This window comes from Macaca thibetana, chromosome 15, assembly GCF_024542745.1.
Source record: "Macaca thibetana thibetana isolate TM-01 chromosome 15, ASM2454274v1, whole genome shotgun sequence".
NCBI lineage: Eukaryota > Metazoa > Chordata > Mammalia > Primates > Cercopithecidae > Macaca > Macaca thibetana.
Window position 1 is genome coordinate 3,534,812 of NC_065592.1, and position 18,172 is coordinate 3,552,983.

General features: G+C 57.6%; 4 protein-coding genes across 11 annotated transcripts in view; 2 read left to right on the plus strand and 2 right to left on the minus strand.

Annotated features, from left to right (window-relative positions):
• TMEM141 (transmembrane protein 141) overlaps nt 1–18,172 on the plus strand; it is a 191,348-nt gene that overhangs the window by 121,192 nt on the left and 51,984 nt on the right. The window lies entirely within an intron of this gene.
• RABL6 (RAB, member RAS oncogene family like 6) overlaps nt 1–18,172 on the plus strand; it is a 136,769-nt gene that overhangs the window by 17,812 nt on the left and 100,785 nt on the right. The gene's annotated exons all lie outside the window — the stretch shown is intronic.
• On the minus strand, nt 2,164–5,790 carry LCN10 (lipocalin 10). Of its 3 annotated transcripts, XM_050760350.1 has the most exons (6): nt 5,636–5,790; nt 4,731–4,870; nt 4,195–4,304; nt 3,859–3,966; nt 2,969–3,067; nt 2,164–2,256 (listed from the first exon to the last, which is right to left on the minus strand). In XM_050760350.1, the coding sequence occupies exons 1-6, from the start codon at nt 5,732–5,734 to the stop codon at nt 2,228–2,230; spliced, it is 585 nt and encodes a 194-aa protein (XP_050616307.1). In that variant the 5' UTR covers nt 5,735–5,790; the 3' UTR covers nt 2,164–2,227. The 3 variants fall into 3 exon arrangements, with proteins under 3 accessions (XP_050616307.1, XP_050616310.1, XP_050616308.1); XM_050760353.1 differs by lacking the exon at nt 3,859–3,966; XM_050760351.1 differs by lacking the exon at nt 4,195–4,304 and having other exon boundaries at nt 2,228–2,256; nt 3,859–4,037; nt 5,636–5,734.
• Nucleotides 6,950–11,283, minus strand: LCN6 (lipocalin 6). Its single transcript, XM_050760679.1, has 7 exons — nt 11,194–11,283; nt 10,272–10,411; nt 8,694–8,764; nt 8,010–8,120; nt 7,439–7,540; nt 7,147–7,172; nt 6,950–7,018 (listed from the first exon to the last, which is right to left on the minus strand). The coding sequence occupies exons 1-7, from the start codon at nt 11,281–11,283 to the stop codon at nt 6,950–6,952; spliced, it is 609 nt and encodes a 202-aa protein (XP_050616636.1).

Below are 18,172 nucleotides of genomic sequence, written 5' to 3' on the forward strand. Positions count from 1 at the left end.
TTCCTGACTCAGCCTCCTGAATAGCTGGGATTACAGGCGTGTGCCACCACGTCTGGCTAATTTTTTAGTATTTTTAATAGAGAAACGGTTTCACCGTGTTGGCCAGGATGGTCTTGATCTCTTGACCTCGTAATCCACCTGCTTCGGCCTCCCAAAGTGCTGGGATTACAAGTGTAAGCCACTGTCCTGGCCTATGTATATATTTTTTGAGACAAGGCTTCAGCCTGTTGCCCAGGCAGGAGTGCAGTGGCGTGATCCTCCCAGGCTCAAGCAGTCCTCCCACCTCAGCCTCCTGAGTAGCTGGGACTACAGGCGTCCACCACCACGCTCAGCTAATTTTTGTATTTTTTGTAGAGATGAGGTCTCACCATGTTGCTTGGGCTCCTAACTACTTTTCTGCACACAGGAGAGCTTTATTTCTCATAAGGGATTGCAGCCAGCAAGGCAGCCCTTCTGACAGGCTGGGAAGCGTAGCCTCGGGCCAGAAGCCTGGAACAGACACTTGGAGGGAGGGGCAGAGGGAACAGGAATTTGTGCTGAAGGAGATGGCCAAATACAGATGTTCAACAAGCTTCAGGAGGAGTCATGAATATTCATGAAAGGAGAAGCATGTACACGTGCAGCTGAGTGAATTCTCCATGGACTGCACAGAACCACTCTCTGAGGGGTCTGACCTCTCACCCCGTCATGGCCGAGGACTCGGGTTCAGGGGTTCAGGGTTTCTTGGGAACCCCCTTGGCCAGAAGAAGGTCCATTCATTCAGCGAGGGGGTTCGTCTCAGACAACCTCCCGTCATCATATGGAATGAGACCACCACTTCCCCTGTTGTCCTTCCCAGCTTCTCCCCCACCTCCCCTTTTCCCTAGTTTATAAGACAGGGGAAAAGGGAGAAAGCAAAAAGTTGGAAAGAAACAGAAGGAAGATAAATAGCCAGATGACCTTGGCGTCACCACCTGGCCCCGGTGGTTAAAATAATAATAATAATATTAACCCCTGACCAAAACTACTAGTGTTATCTGTGAATTCCAGACATTGTAGGAGAAAGCACTGTAAAACTTCTTGTTCTGTTAGCTGATGGATGTAGCCCCCAGTCACGTTCCTCACGCTTACTTGATCTATTATGACCTTTTCACGTGGACCCCTTAGAGTTGTAAGCCCTTAAAAGGGCTAGGAATTTCTTTCTCGGGGAGCTCGGCTCTTAAGATGCGAGTCTGCCGACACTCCCGGCCGAATAAAAAACCTCTTCCTTCTTTAATCCGGTGTCTGAGGAGTTTTGTCTGTGGCTCGTCCTGCTACAATCACCCCTTGAATGAGACCCAAGCCCTTCACTGCGGCCTTCAAGGTGCCATGGTCCGGTGGGCCCCCTCCTGCTCCTCTGCGTGGCTCTCCCCACCGCCGTGCTCATACTGGCATGCCCAATCTCCTTGAGAAGCCATTTTCTCTACTCTGATGTCTTTTCAGAAGTCACATCCTGTTCTAGGGATGCACCCCTGCTCCTCCAGCCCCACCCGAACTGACTTAATACCCACCACCCTTCCCTGGTCAACCCAAATGCCACGTCCCCCAGGAAGCTCTCCCTGATGCTGCCCTGGATGGAATGAGTCAGACCTGCTGTTGTTGGGCCCTGGCTGCCCCTAGATAGACTTCTAGAGTCTATACTCGAGTATCCGGATGATCTAGGGTCTATACTCGAGTATCCGGGTGATCACGCTGCTGAGGTTGGCTTCTCCTGATCGGGCATTAACTCTGGGACTGCGTTTTGCCGATTCTGCTCCCTAATGCAGCCACAGGGGCAGCACGCTGCCTGGCACGTCCTGGGGGCTCCTCCATGTTGGGTGCAAACGGCTTCCTGAGAAAGTGCCAAGGAACACAGAGGATGGCGGCGGCATGGAGGGCAGAGGGAAGGCACATGGCGAGGACTGCGTTGGGCCAGCCTGTGGTCTATTTCATGGAAGACAGGGAACAGCAGCGGCCTGCAGTGTGCTCCAGAGGACACTGCGGAAGGGGCCTGGCTGACATCTCGCCACCCGGTCAGCCTGTACCCTTCTTCCTCATTCTTTCTGTGATCATAAAGGATCCCTTGAAACACTTGAGTTTCACACTGTCAACGACCTAGAGCCACCAAACACCTCTCAACAAGCCGCGGTCTCCACCTGACGTCTGGAACAATGCTCCCCGGGTCTGGGAGGACCACACTTCGGAAGGAAAGAGCAGAGGACGCTGGCTCTCATGGCAGGATGGTGTGTGCACAGGAAGCTGTGGGAGAGGAAAACGACCATGCGTGGGTTGGCTGCTCGGAGGAGAAACACGAGCCATGAACACGTCTGCCCCGGCCACCCCCTGGTTCCACGCGTGCTTGTCTTGGGCACCACGAGAACACAGCCATGCAGCCCCCGATCCTGTAGCCACAGCCGTGGCACCGCCTGGTCAGATGCAGCATCTGCTCTGGGCACCTCTTGCTGTCGGTGCAAGGCCTGCCAGGCCAAGCCCCGATTCTCAGGGGTGGCAGGAGGCGGGGCAGGAGGCATATTTGGGCAGATCTTTAAAATGGCACCTTTCGGCCGGGCACGGTGGCTCAAGCCTGTAATCCCAGCACTTTGGGAGGCCAAGATGGGCGGATCACGAGGTCAGGAGATCGAGACCATCCTGACTAACACGGTGAAACCCCGTCTCTACTAAAAAAATACAAAAAACTAGCCGGGTGTGGTGGCAGGTGCCTGTAGTCCCAGCTACTCAGGAAGCTGAGGCAGGAGAATGGCGTGAACCCAGGAGGCGGAGCTTGCAGTGAACTGAGATCCGGCCACTGCACTCCAGCCTGGGCGACACAGCCAGACTCCGTCTCAAAAAAAAAAAAATGGCACCTTTCAGATGGGTCCTTTCGTTTCTCCTTCCCTCAATGAATCAGCTCCCCGTTGGGTGGGACGGGCAGGTGGGGCCAGTAGGGCAAAAGGCTGAGGGCACAGTTTACCGTCTTTCGGGAGGATGACGGCGGCCTTGGAGAGCCCCAGAATGTCACACGCATCCATGAATTCCTTCAGACTCTGGAAGCTCGAAACGTTCTGTCTATCTGAGGTTGAGATCAGGATCACATCAGAGGCTCCAGCTCTGGCCATTTTAGCATCTGCACCCTGGCCCCCATCGCCACCCTGGGAGCTGCTGAAATGTCCTCAGAGCTTAGGTGTGAAGCAGGGATCGGCCACAGGAGGACAGTGGCCTCTGGGTCCCTCCCCACTTACGAGGCAGCTAGGCTTGGGAAGCCAGGGTCACCACGCTGTTGCCTGGGGAGCCCTCTCTGCTTGCAGAATACCCTCCAGCCATCCCCCAGCTGTGCCCCGGCTTGCTGCACCCTGAGCGTGCCCTGCCTCGACTGAGACCCCAGGACCCCACCTCCCCTCGACCCCTTCCAACCGGAGGGCCACTCCTTTCCCTGTACCCCAAGTGGTTGGTGCCTAGAATTGGGTTTGTGGCCCTTAACCCACACCGGGTCACTTCCACACCCCTCCATCCCGGGCAGACTCCTACCTGGGACCCCTCTGGTACCTCCTCATCCCCACTGCATCCCTCACCCAGAACGTCGCACCTGCACCTGCCACCATCCTGGTGGCCTCCACGCCACCTGGGTGGCCCACCCTGCTCTGCAGCCTCTTCCTGACGTCCCCCATCCTTGCTTCAGCGACCTCCAGGACCTGCCTGCTGTGGTCTCGGCTTCCACTGCCCCTGCCCTGACCACCGCCCCAACCCCCACTCTCTCTGCCCACCTCACCCCCGGGTCCTGCCCAGCCCCGTGTGCCCAGCACCCCTCTATGCCTCTCTCTGCACTCCCTCCACCATCCTTTGCCATCCACTGTGCCCGCTCACGGAAAAGCAGCAGGTTCTTGTAGTTTTGGGCTGCGCGCCCCAGGCGGAGGTAGACCAGGCCGTAGCTGTAGTCAGTGGACAGCACGTGGAAGGCCTTCACCCCTTTCACTGAAAGAGATGCCCAGAGATGCCCGCTGGTTCCTGGATGGCGTGGCTGTGCCCACCCAGAGCCCTGACCCCTGGTGTCTGAGGCCTCGGAGCCCCCAGCCGGGTGCAGTGTCCAGAAAGGACTGAGTGCCCTCCTGGGGCCTCCCCTCCCGGGCCAGGCCTGCTCAAGGCACCGAGGGGACAGAGGCGTCCCACGCAGCTCCTCCGGGGCTCAGAGCCCGAGCACACCGCCCTCCCGTCCTTCCCTCAGGCCCACCGCATACGCACAGGTGTTCCTGAACACCGGCTTCTTCCCGTCTTTCCTCAGGATCACCTCCTGGGACTGGCACCCCTTCAACCTGGGGCAAGGCAGGGGCTCAGGCTGCAGACCAGGGAACCCCTCCTCCCCCACTCCGGCCACCGAGTGCCACCGAAACATCTCGGTCCCGCCCCTGCTCCCATGGGACCTGGGAAGGTTGGGGCACCAGGTCTCCAGTTTTTTGCTTCACTATCCAACTCTTGTCAATTTGAGGCTCTGTGGTGTGAGGATTTTCCAATTCGGACCGGGGCCTGTCCCACGGCACGGGAGACACTCCCAACTCCCACCCGTGTGGGGGCCCCAGGGGCTGCAGGCGGCTTCCTTGGAGTTCAGGGGGAGGAAGTTGGGGGACGGTTCTTGTGGAACTTCCAGACAGACAGGCTCCTCCCAGACTCCTTTCCAGCCCCCAGGCAGCTCCCTCCTCCTGGAAGGGGACACCCTTGCCTGGGGGGCGCTGCCCACTCACCGGCTGAAAGCAAGGAGCAGCCGGAGCTGGCCTACTTTGTTCACCTTTATCACGGACGCCCCCAGCTTCCTTTTGTCCCTGGCCGGCAAGAATCCCTGGGCGTCAGTGGCCGTGGCCAGAATGTACCAGAACCCTGAAAACTGCGCAGCAGGTGTGTGGGCGGGGACGAGAGCTGCCATCCAGGGGCTGTCCCCACCCCCGAGGTTCCCAGCTAGAGAACCCAGGAGACAAGCGACCCTTCTGTGAACCGGAGTTCCAGCCCCACCTGGGTGCCGCCTCAGTCCCGGCCACTCAAGCCCTGGCCACTGGAGCTGGGCTGCAGAGAACCAGGTGCCCGGAAGGTCAGGGACCCCAGGCAGCACAGGGCTGGGCCGTGGCACCAGCAGGTGGAAGGCCTCCCTACCTCAGAGGCCCCGGCTCCTTTCCACGTGGCCTCCTAGGGGCTGGATACTGCTCGGCCACTTCCCTTCCCGCCGGCCCTCGGCCCCCAACTCTGCCTGCTGCCAACCCCAGCGCCCTGGGCACCACTGTGCCAATGAGTGCTGCTCCCATGGCTCACTCTGCAGGTGCCCGGGCCCTCCCGCTACAGAACATGCCCCACTTGCTCCACACCCACTCTGCCCTCTCGGCGTCTTCCAACCTCCTCGACCACAGCTCTCTGGGCCCCTCCACCCTGACCCTCCTGAACCCCCGACTCCCCTGAACCCCTCGAGGCTCCCTGCCTCTGCCCTGCAGCTTGCGGGGCCCCTGTGCTGGAGGCTGCAGTGGGAGAAGCCAGGTGGGCATCGCCTGTGCCTGGAACTCCTGGTAGCCCTGCTCCTGGGCCCCTACCGGGAGACTGTGCAGGAGCCTCCTCCAGCTCCAGGGCCGGTGCCCGGCTCAGGGACCAGCGGCGCATGGCTCACCTTGTTCCAGTTGAGGGTGTGGGACTCCCTGGGGTACCAGTCCTGCACCTGGGACCCTGCAGCCAGCACCAGCACCAGCACCAGCAGCCCCTGCCTCATCCTCCTCCTCCTCCCTCAGCCACCAAGGCCAGTGTTTAAACCTCCCCGGAGCCACCAGCCTGGGTCGGGAGGGGAGGGATGCAGCAGGTGTGGCCTTGGGCTCTGCTACCCTCTCCCCGCCCAGGGACCACCCCCAGACACTCAGACGCAGCCCGCACAGCTCCGCCCCGTGGTCACTGCTGGCCTGGGCCGCCCCGGCAGACAGAGGCCGCTCTGAGGCCCCAGGACCCTCCTGCCCTCAGTGCCCAGCCTGCAGTCACTGTTTGTGCCCCTGAGACTCATTAAGCCCTGGTCCTCATCCCAGGCCTCCCAGGTGACAGGCAAAGGGCTGGTCGTAGCCCTTCTGGGGCATATGTGGACGTGGGGAGCACCATGCGGCAGCCACACACACTGCCCCTGCCACCTTCTTGAGGGCCTGGCACCACAGCACCTGAGCAGGCACCGAAGGGTGGGCCGGGGCTGTGTGCCCGCGCCCGTGAGTGTGTGTGTGTGTGCATGTGTGGGTATGTGCTCATATGTGCACGTGTGTGCATGCCCAGCCTTGCAGGTCAAAGCATCTGTGTGCGCCTCACCTCACCCCAGCATGAGCCTCGAACAGTCCCCAGCCCCGCATCTAGCCCCCAGGCCCCCACGGCCTGTGCTTCTCCCAGCACGGCAGGCAGCCCCCCACACCCCAACAGAACACAGGAGGACCTGCAGGCTCGGGCATCTGGGGTCCCCGTCCCTGCCCAGGCAAGAGCCACAACCCCAGCCCAGAGAAGCCTGAGCCTGGGGGGTCAGGGGCCCCTCTGAGCCCCACCAGCCTCCGCGCTCTTGTCCTAGGCAATCTATGGAGCCTGTGGCATCCCAGCCGTGGTCCTGGTGGACGTCATTGCTGGCTTCCTCCCAGGCTGTGTCCCCCAACCAGCCCCCACCTCCAAGCCGGGACCTGAATTTGGGTGTCTGAAGACCCAGAGGGACTCTGGCAAGGGACTGGGTTGGGCACACGTCTTCTCTGCAGCTGGCTCTATGGTTCTGTGGCTTGGCCCTTGGTGACGACCCCTGCCATCCTCCCCGCAATCCCCGGCTGGCCCCCAGTCAAGAGCACCCCTGGTTTGCTGTGGAATTACTTTATTCTGAGCTGGAGCTGAGCCCTGGGAGCCGCTGAGCGAAATGGGCGGACCCTGGCCGGGTCACAGGACCCTGCGGGCGCTGTCCCTGCTGGGGACGCAGCACTCACTGAAAACCAAGACAAGTGTGAGGGGCCCAGCCCACCACGGAGGCGCCCTCCACACCCTCAGCCACCTTAGAGGCAGTGGAGCCATGAACCCGTGGGCTTGGGCAGAGGGTCCTCCCGCCCACTGTGCGTAGGGTGGCCTCCCCCACCCCAACCCCCAGGGGAGCCCAGGGTGAGGCTTAGGACGGCGGCTTACCGAGAGGATCTTGTGAGCACAGGTGACTAGAAGGGGAGGCAAGACTGGCTGTGAAAAAGGACTGAGCCCCCCAGGGCCCCACCCACAGGACTCGTCTGTTGTGGGGACCAGCCCCCAGGCCTGACTGTGGGCAGGGGCAGGTGAAGACCCCCTCAGCCTGCCTGACTCCCTGAGAGTGACTGAGTCAGGCAGAAGCCAGAATCAGCCCCAGGGTCTGTGCCACCCCATCATGCCCTGTGGGCACCAGAACTTGCCCCAAGCCTCCCTTATGGCATCTCCGGTGGGCACTCACGGTCCTTCTGCAGCTGGGCCTGCTGCTGTGACAGGAAGCCCAGGCCCCTGCTCCACTTGGTGAAGAGTCCCATGGCCTCCTGGCTGGCTGCCTCCCTCCGACCTAAGGGCACCAGGGCAGTGCAGGAGGGAGCAACCTCTGAGAGCCGGGGAGGGGCCAGGGAGGAGCCGGGGAGGGGCCGGGGAGGAGCCGGGGAGGGGCTGGGGGGAGCTGGGGATGGGCTGGGGAGGGGCCAAGGAGGAGCCAGGGCGGGGCCAGGGCAGAGCTGGGGAGGGGCCAGGGAGGAGAAGGGGAGTGACCAGGGGGGAGCTGGGGAGGGGCCAGGGAGGAGCTGGGGCGGGGCCAAGGAGGAGCCGGGGAGGGGCCGGGGAGGGGTCAGGGAGGGACCAGGGAGGGGCTGGGAAGGGTCAGGGAGGAGACCGCCTACCCTGGGATGCTGGCCATGGCCCTTCCAAGGCCACCTCCAGTGCAAGTTCCTCCCCCTCAAGGTGGGGGAACTTGGCCTGCATGAGGCCCCAAGTGGCCCACCCACCACACAGCTCCCCGCATGGCCCCCGCACGGCGCACTCACTGTACAGCTCCACCGTGTTGAAGGGCTCGTCCCCAAACTCCAGCTGAGTGAAGATGATGGCATAGTCTCTGAAGTTGGTGGCCAGCACCCGGAGCTCCAGCACGCCTATTGCTGGGAAACAAATCCCCCGCCGTGGGGGAGGGCAGCTGCTGTATCCGTCCAGGGGCTACTGAGCTGGTGCTGGCCACAGGGACGGAGGGTCCAATTCAAGTGAGAGCCCCCAACCCCAGGAGACCCCTCGAAGCACACCCAGAGCCCCCAAGCTTTGTCCCCCGACCCCGACCCCACCTGGTGCCAGCATCAAGGGGTTTTCAGAGACTGATGGACAGACAGACAGACAGACAGACGAGCACTGCCCAGCCTGTCCCGGGTGTGAACGAGGAGTGGCTGGGTCACACTGGCCCAGCCTTGTCCCTATGGACAGCCACTAGACAGGCCCCTTGCCCTCTGCACCTATGGGGACCTTGGCTGGACTCCACTGGCATATGAGCCTGCTGGGAGCAAGGTTCCAGTTCTCGGTCCAGGGGCCTCTCTTCACCCTCAGGATGGGCACCAATCCTAAGACCAGAACCTGTAGCCTCCTGGCATTCGGGAGTGGAGTCAGCCCTCCGTCCCTGGCCGCAGGGGGCCTGGGGATGCTGCAGGGAAGAACGGCCTGGGTGAGGCCGCGGTGGTCAGACTCACAGGGATTCTCAAACACCCATCCGGAGTTTCGCTTCAACAGCTCCGTGACACTCTGGCTGCACCCCTGCAGCCTGGAAAAGAAGAGGCCCATCACCCACTCAGGGTCAAGACCCTGGGGCCCGGTGAGAGGAGACGGAGCTCAGGAGTCGAGTCCAGGCCAGGCCAGCCGGCAGCGAGGCCAGAGCTTCCATCTTCTGCCAGATGCCCCGATACCTGGAAACCTGCTCTCAGAGAGTGGACGGCGTGGGAGTCCTAAGAGGGGCGGACACTCCCATTCACCTCCTGAGAGATCCTCAGTGCCAGATCTCCACCAGGAACGCTGAATGCTGCTGAGGACGCAACAGGAGACTCAACAGACGGGAGGTTCGCCCGCAACTCAGGGAAAGAGGCCGCTGCTCCCTAAGTGGTCAGTCCCCAGAGTGAGAAAAACCCAGCAAAGGTGCAGTGACATTTGCCAACGAAGGAAGCTGAGGCTGAAGTCCACGTGGGAGAACAGCAAGAAGAACTAGGAAAGCCGTGTGTGAGGTGCCACCTCAGCCTGGAGCCCCTTGGTCCCAGCTCACCCTGAGGCCAGGCCTGGCCTGGGGGGGGTGCAGCAGGGCCCCTGCCCATAGCCTCCAGGCACAGGTGCAGGGGGAGGGCATGCTGGGTAGGAGGGCAGGTTCTCCTCTCTGGGCTCTGTGTCTGGCTCAGTGGTTCAGGCCTGGGCTCTGCCACCAGCTTGCCGGGGGTAGACGCCCACCACGCCACCCAGCAGGCCACTCTTCTGCGAAGGGAGGCAGGCACTGACTCCTGCCCCAGCATGGCTACCCCTACAGCCTGGCTGCCCTGTAGGTGTCCTCTGCATAGCACGACCTCAGGGGCCGGCCCCTCCTTTAAGGCCACACAGCTTCTGGGTCCCCCAGGGCCAGCCCAGACCAGCATGGGCAGTGGGGGATGAGTTGGGCCAGCCCTTGGGGGGGTCCCAAAGGCAGGAGCCTCAGGGCAGGAGGGGTGGAGGCTGGAGGGTTGGAGGCTGGAGGCCTGGAGGGTTGGAGGCTGGAAGGTTGGAGAATTGAAGGCTGGACACCCATCCCTGCACACTGCCACCAGCCGTGCATGTGGTCAGGTGCACTGGCCTGAGGCCACAAGGCCAGTCTGGCTGACAGCCTGCATGACCATATTGTTTGGGGATTTATATTATAAAAGAACCAGTGGTTCTTAGGCCCAAATGCATTACCCTCCTTTAAACGGATTTCCCAGAAAAGCCTGCGGAGAGGACCGGCTTCCCCAGCTCTGACCCCAGCCTGCAGCCAGATGGCCCAGGACAGGGATGCATCAAGGAGCGTGGTCAGAGCGGTGCCCGGCCGTGGTATTGAAGGTGGGAGTCCCACCTGGAGGCCCCAGGGACACAGATGTGAGTAGCTGGGCAGAGGGCTGGTGGCTCTGCGCAAAGCCCAGCGGGAAAAGTGAGGGGAGTGCAGGGGGGCCGTGGGAACCCCCAGGCCATGGTGCCCGGGAGCAGATGTGCAAAGGACGTGATGTGCCTGAGCCACAGGCCTGCCTGCGGGAAGGCCTGGCAGGACCCACCCCACTCACCCGTGCTGAGAGGACAGCAGCCGCAGGTTGTTTTCTGGAGTGAGGGTCACCACCACCCCCGCGACGTTCTTCATGTCCTTCTCCACTGCAAAGCTCTTTTCCCGGGAGGCCACCGCAAGCACGTACCAGGGCCCAAGAAGCTGCATTGAGGCCGCTCCTGTGAGGGCCGCCAGCCCTCCAGCCTCCAGCCCTGCAGCCTCCAGCCCTGCAGCCTCCAGCCTCTACCCTCCAACCCTCCAGCCTTGCAGCCTCTAGCCTCCAGCCCTCCAGCCTTCCACCCCTCTACCCTCCAGCCTCCAGCTCTCCAGCCCTCCAGCCTCCAGCCCTTCAGTCTCCAGCCTCCAGTTCTACAGCCCCCCAGCCTTCCACCCTTCTAGCCTCCAGCCTCAGTCTCCAGCCTCCAACCCCCCAGCCTCCAACCTTCCAGCCTTGCAACCTCTAGCCTCCAGCCCTCCAGGCTTCCACTCCTCTAGCCTCCAACCTCTAGCCCTCCAGCCACCAGCTCTCCAGCCCTCCAGCCTCCAGCCCTGCAGCCTCCAGCCTCCACCCTCCAACCATCCAGCCCTCCAGCTTCCAGCCTCCAACCTTCCCACCCTCCAGCTTCCAGCCTTCCAGCCCTGTAGCCTCTAGCCTCCAGCCCTCCAGCCTTCCACCCCTCTAGCCTCCAGCCTCTAGCCCTCCAGCCACCAGCACTCCAGCCCTGCAACCTCCAGTCTCCAGCTCCAATCCTCCAGCCTCCAACCCTCCAGCATTCACCCCTCCTGCCCTGAGGCTCCTGCCTTTGGGACCCAAGGGCTGGCCCAACTCATTCCCCACTGCCCATGCTGGTCTGGGCTGGCCCTGGGGGACCCAGAAGCTGTGTGACTTTAAAGGAGGGGCCGGCCCCTGAGGACCAGCTTTCTCCACCCCAGGAGGACTGTACCTGCTTAGGGTCCAGTCTTCCCAACCACACAGCCTGGGCCCTGGGCACCGCGACCAAAGCCAGAAGAGCAGCCAGCAGTAGGCCACCCATCCTCCCAGGTCCACACCACGCCTCAGGCCCAAGATGTGCAGTCCCTCTAGGCCCTGGAGACCCATTTATACAGCTCTGAATTTCTCCGTGTGGGCGGCACTAACTGCCAGGAACCCTCCTGGCCTCCTGCAAAATTATCCAGGGGGGCACTGAGCAGTGGCAGCCTCTGAGCCCAGATCAGACAGCTGCACAGCCGGGAGAGGGTCTGGAGTGTGTGCATCCACCACACTGTACTGATCTCTGCTTCCTTCCACCAGAAGGTTCCAGAATGGGCATCCTAAAGCCAGCTGCATCACCTCCCCGCTTCCTGGGGACCCACGCTCTCCCTCACCCGGTTTGGGAAGCAGGGACCCTGCTGTCCGCTGCCAGGCCCGGCGGGAGGCCAGGGTCAAGCCCTAGGAGAGGTACAAGCAGGGTAAGAACAAGCGGTTCTTAGGAACTGCGGTTTTGGATATCTTTTGTTTCAATCATTAAATATAAAAAGTCCCTGAAAGCCTTTTGATTAAAGCTCCCACCCCCTCCTGGCCCACACACCATTCTGCTTTGTGGCCTGGCCTCCTGTCCCCCACAGCCAGCACCCCCAGACCAGATTGTCCTGTTCCTTTCACCCTTGCACCGCACCGTCCGGCCCTGCTGCCTCCTGCCTCCCCTCCCTGGGACCCTGGCCTGCTTGTGCCTCCCAAGGACCCTTGAGAGCTCTCTGCAGCCCCTGTCCAGGAGCAGAGGACAGAGGTGCTCGTCAGGGTCTATCTGAGCCCCTGAAGCCCACTGGGAGGCAGCCGGGAGGGTCCTCCCCCAGTGCCGTGGCCTGAACCCTCCAGGATTCACTCCCACACACCTTCACTCATTCGTCAACAGGGGTGCAAGGAGCATGTCCATGCAACAAGGCTGCAGTGCCCAGGGCCGCCTGCACTCACAGAGCTTACACTGCAGCCCTGGCCGCCTGCCCTGTACCCACGCAGCAGGGCCTGTGACCACCAGAATGCAAGAAGAAGGCAGAAACCACGCAGCTACTGGGGGCCGAGCCTGTGAAGACTGACCGGGCAGTGGGGCCATGGAAGTGTCAGCCAAAGCCATGGCAAGCAGGATTTGCCCAGGGGCTGAGCCACAGAACAAGGGGGTGGGACACTTAGGCCTGGAGCCTTCAGGAGGGAGCCATGGCCAGGCGTGGTGGCTCACACCTGTAATCCCAGCACTTTGGGAGGCTGAGGTGGGAGGATCACTTAAGTCTAGGAGTTCGAGACCAGTCTGGGCAACGTAGCCAGACCTCGTCTCTACAAACAAATTTAAAAATTAGCTGGACATGGTGGCGTGCTCCTTTGGTCCCAGCTACTTGGAGGCTGAGGTGGGAGGATCACTTGAGCCCAGGAGGTTGAGGCTGCAGTGAGCTGTGATAGTGCCACTCCACTCCAGCCTGGGCGACACAGCAAGACCCCATCTCTAAAATAAAAATACAAAAAGGAGGAAGTCAAGCAGCTGGACCAGGCCTCTGACAAGGAAACACCTGCTAGCCCCACAGTGTCCTTCAGGGCTGCGGGAGGCTGGTTTTCGAGGTAGCCACAAAACAGCACACAGCATCAGTCGGGCATGGTGGCTCACGCCTGTAATCCCAACACTTTGGGAGGCCGAGGCCGGCAGATCACCTGGGGTCAGGAGTTCGAGACCAGCCTGGCCAACATAGTGAAACCCCGTCTCTACTAAAATTACAAAAATTAGCCAGGTGTGGTGGCACATGCCTGTAATCCCAGCTACTCGGGAGGCCAAGGCAGGAGAATCGCTTGAACCTGGGAGGCGGAGGTTGCAGTGAGCCGAGATTGCACCACTGCACTCCAGCCTGGGTGACAGAGTGAGTAAGATTCTGTCTCAAAAAACAACAAACAAACAAACAAAAACAAAAAGCATAGGATAAACCTCAGAGTCTAACGAGACTAGTTCCTTGCCAGGGCTGGGAGCTGGAACAGAGTTGGGGGAGGAATTTAGACTTTTTTGAGTAAACCTTTTTGTATAGTTTTGACTTTGGAATCAAAGTAATTTGGTATACTATACCATTATACTCAAAAGTAAAATAAACAAATTCCAAACATGGGATACAGTTGTATTATAGATAAATGACAGCCACACTAAAGGGGAAAGGACTGCCTCCCGGTAACTTCTGAACAGTAGTTTTTCTCTGTATTCTCGGGCTAATGGCAGAAGGAGCTACGAACACATCCTAAGCTGTCGTCGACAGGCTCATGGTTCACGGTGGTTTGGACCAGCAATTCTGTTTTGTTTTGTTTTGTTTTGAGATGTGGGTCTCACTCCGTCATCTGGGCTGGAGTACAGTGGTGCAATCTCGGCTCACTGCAACCTTCACCTCCCCGGTTCAAGTGATTCTTCTGCTTCAGTCTCCTGAGAGCTGGGATTACAGACACGCGCCATCATGTCCAGCTAATTTTTGTATTTTTAGTAGAGACAGGGTTTCACCATGTTGGTCAGGCTGGTCTCGAACTCCTGACCTCGGGATCTGCCTGCCTCGGCCTCCCCAAATGCTGGGATTACAGGCATGAACCACTGCGCCCAGCCTGGGTGAGCAATTCTGATACACTTTCCATGCACTCTAGAAGGGACCTAATGAGTAAATATATTAAGGATAATGGGTTTATCTGTGTTGGAAAAGAGAATTATAAATGTAGACATATAGAAAGGGGAGAGATCAAAGTGAACCCTGTGGCGTTGGGCTGGAATTGGAAGTATCCATGTGAACTCCGATTTTGGTAGACAGATAAGGAGAGGCAGGGAGGGAAGGAGAGAGGGAGGAGGAAAGGAAGGAAGGAGGGAAGGGAGGGATGGAAAGCCGGCGGGGGGAGGAAGGAGGGAGAAATGGGAGGGGAAGGGAAGAAGGAGAGAGAGAGAGGGAGGCAGGGGACGGGAAGAAGAAGGAGGGAGGAAGGGGATGAAGGAAAGTCCTGGCTCTGTCTGCTGAGAAGGTTTAGATACAATCAGACCCAGTAAAAGTAAAAGCAAGCACGCCAAACACTCAGAGCTTGGTTTCTCAACACCGTTCTATACGAAAAGGTGAATTATTCAAAGCCTGTGTACAGAAAACATAAGAGGAACTTGGAATGTTTTTTGTGCCAAAAAGCAAAAATGTGCCCAAGGAATCGGGGAATGTGCCAACAATACTCTGAAGCCACTTCGAAGGCACTCCCATTGGGTAGAAATGATATTCATCAGTTGTAACCTATGGAAGAAAACAGGAACTACTGAGTTCATGCTGACATAATTAAGTAACCAAATGGAGGACAAGGAATGCAGGTTCCAATGGACTCACTTGGTCCCCGTTTGTCACACGGATCTTCTTCCTGCAGACCTGAGTGGCCATCCAGAGTCATTTCCCCTCTGCCTGAGGAATATCCTTGGCATTTATTTATTGTACTGAAGCTGTGTTAGAGATAAATTCCCTCCACTTCCATTTGTCTCAAAGTATGTTTATTTGACCCTCAGTTTTGAAGGATATCTGTCCTAGATATAGAGATCTGCTTTGATTTTTTTTTTTCAGCAATGTAACGATTCCCTATCGTCATCTCCTGGTTTCCATTTGCCATGAGAAGACAGCCATTGTGTCCTCCCAGTTATGCCCTGTATTAGTCCATTCTCACATTGCTATAAAGAACTACCTGAGACTGGGTAATTTTTGAAAAAAAGAAGTTTAGCTGGGCGCGGTGGCTCAAGCCTGTAATCCCAGCACTTTGGGAGGCCGAGACGGGCGGATCACAAGGTCAGGAGATCGAGACCATCCTGGCTAACACGGTGAAACCCCGTCTCTACTAAAAAATACAAAAAAACTAGCTGGGCATGGTGGCGGGCGCCTGTAGTCCCAGCTACTCGGGAGGCTGAGGCAGGAGAATGGCGTGAACCCGGGAGGCGGAGCTTGCAGTGAGCTGAGATCCGGCCACTGCACTCCAGCCTGGGCAACAGAGCGAGACTCCGTCTCAAAAAAAAAAAAAAAAAAAAAACAGAAAAAAAGAAGTTTAATTGGCTCATGGTTCCACAGGCTGTACAGGAAGCACGGCTGTGGAGGCCTGAGAAAACTTCCTTTTTTTTTTTTTTTTGCCCAAACTGGAGTGCAATGATGCAATCTCGGTTCACTGCAACCTCTGCCTCCTGGGTTCAAGCGATTCTCCTGCCTCAGCCTCCCAAGTACCTGGGATTACAGGTGCACACCACGACACCTGGCTAATTTTTTGTATTTTTAGTAGAAACGGGGTTTCACCATGTTAGCCAGGCTGGTCTCAAACTCCTGACCTCAGGTAATCCTCCTGCCTCAGTCTCCCAAAGTGCTGGGATTACAGGCGTGAGCCACTGCACCCAGCCAGGAAACTTTCAATCATAGTTGAAAGTGAAAGGGAAGCAGGTAAGTCTTTACATGGCCAGCAGGAGAGAGAATGAAAGGGGAAGTGCTACACACTTTTAAACAAGCAGATCTCCTGAGAACTCACTCACGATCACAAGAACAAGGGTAAATCCATCCCCGTGATCCAATCACCTCCAACCAAGCCCTACCTCCAACATTGGGCATTACAATAATGCCACATGAGATCTGGGTGGGGACACAGAGCCAAACTATATCATGCCCTGTCTTTTTCTGTTTCTTTGTTTGTTTTGAGATGGAGTCTCACTGTGTCGCCCAGGCAGGAGTGCAGTGGTGCGATCTCGGCTCACTGCAAGCTCTGCCTCCCGGGTTCATGCCATTCTCCTGCCTCAGCCTCCCCAGCAGCTGGGACTACAGGCGCCCGCCACCACACTCGGCTAATTTTTTTAATTTTAGTAGGGACGAGGTTTCACCGTGCTAGCCAGGATGGTCTCGATCTCCTGACCTCGTGATCCACCCGCCTCGGCCTCCCAAAGTGCTGGGATTACAGGCATGAGCCACCGCGCCTGGCTTGTTTGTTTTTATTTTTTTATTTTTATTTATTTATTTTTTCTTGAGATGGAGTTTTGCTCTTTTTGCCCAGGCTGGAGTGCAGTGGCACGATCTCAGCTCACCGCAACCTCCACCTCCCGGGTTCAAGTGATTCTCCTGCCTCAGCCTCCCAAGTAGCTGGGATTACAGGCATGTGCCACCATGCCTGGCTAATTTTGTATTTTTAGTAGAGACGGGGTTTCTCCATGTTGGTCAGGCTGGTCTTGAACTGCCGACCTCAGGTGATCCACCCGCCTCGGCCTCCCAAAGTGCTGGGATTACAGGCGTGAGCCACCGCGCCCGGCCTGTTTGTTTGTTTGTTTGTTTGTTTGTTTGTTTGTTTTTGAGACGGAGTCTCGCTCTGTCGCCCAGGCTGGAGTGCAGTGGCCGGATCTCAGCTCACTGCAAGCTCCGCCTCCCAGGTTCACGCCATTCTCCTGCCTCAGCCTCCCGAGTAGCTGGGACTACAGGCGGCCGCCACCGCGCCCGGCTAGTTTTTTGTATTTTTTAATAGAGACGGGGTTTCACCATGTTAGCCAGGAAGGTCTCGATCTCCTGACCTCGTGATCCACCCGTCTCGGCCTCCCAAAGTGCTGGGATTACAGGCTTGAGCCACCGCGCCCGGCCTGTTTGTTTGTTTTTAAAGAGAGATGAAGACTCACTATGTTGCCCAGGCTGGTCTCAAACTCCTGACCTCAAGTGATCCTCCCACCTCGGCCTCCCAAAGTGCTGGGATTACGGGTGTGAGCCACCAAGCCTGGCTGTGTCCTGTGTTTTACCCACAGATCCTCTTAAATTTTTATCCAAATCATTGGTTGGCAGTGCTTTGACTATAATGTCCCTAGGTGTGATTTTTGTGAGGCTTTTTTTTCATCCCGCCTGGGTTTCTCTGAGCCTCTGGGCTATCTAAGTTGATGTTTTCATCAAGTTTGGGTTATTCTGGCCACATTTCTTCATATATTCTCACTCTCTTTTCTTTCTCAGGCTAGTTTACATTTTTTATCTTGCCCCACAGATCTTTGAGGTGCTATCAACCATTTTCTTCTCTGTTCCTCAGATTGGATAATTTACATTGATTTGTGCTCAAATTCATGGACCTTATTTTTGCCATGGCCAATCTATTCCTTCCAGTAAATTTTTCACTTACTGCACTTTTCAGTTCCATAATTTTTTCTTTTTTATAATTTCCATTTTGCTGTTGATTTCCTGATCTGATCTCCTACATTCACTCCTTAATTCTTTCTTTATCAATTAGTCCTTTAATACTATCATGTCACTATTTCTTTCCTTAGAGTATATCTTGCTTTTTTTTTTTTTTTTTTTTTGAGACTGGAGTCTCGCTCTGTCCCCCCAGGCTGGAGTGCAGTGGCACGATCTTGGCTCACTGCAAGCTCCGCCTCCCGGGTTCCTGCCTCAGCCTCCCAAGTAGCTGGGACTACAGGCGCCCGCCACGGCGCCCGGCTAATTTTTTGTATTTTTAGTAGAGACGGGGTTTCACCATGGTCTCAATCTCCTGACCTTGTGATCCACCCACCTCGGCCTCCCAGAGTGCTGGGATTACAGGCGTGAGCCACCGCGCCCGGCCTATCTTGCTTTTTTAAAACTACTTATAATGGCTGCTTTAGACCTTTATCTTCTGAATACAACTTTGGGTCTACTCAGTGTCAGTTTTTAGTAACTTTCTTTTCTTCTTCTTTTTTTTTTTTTTTTTTTTAACATAGGTCATATTTTTCTGTGTCTTTGGACGTCCAGTGACTTTTGGGCAGGACATTGTTGATGATGGCAGCCCTGCATCTACTGTCACCGTCTAAACTGACTGTTGTTCTGGGATGAATTGTGCCTTCCCAAAATTCCTGCGTTGAAGCCCTGGATCCCACGGTCACTGTTTCAGGAGACGGGACTCTTAGGAGGCGATCGAGATTAAGTGAGGTCAAAGGGTGTGGC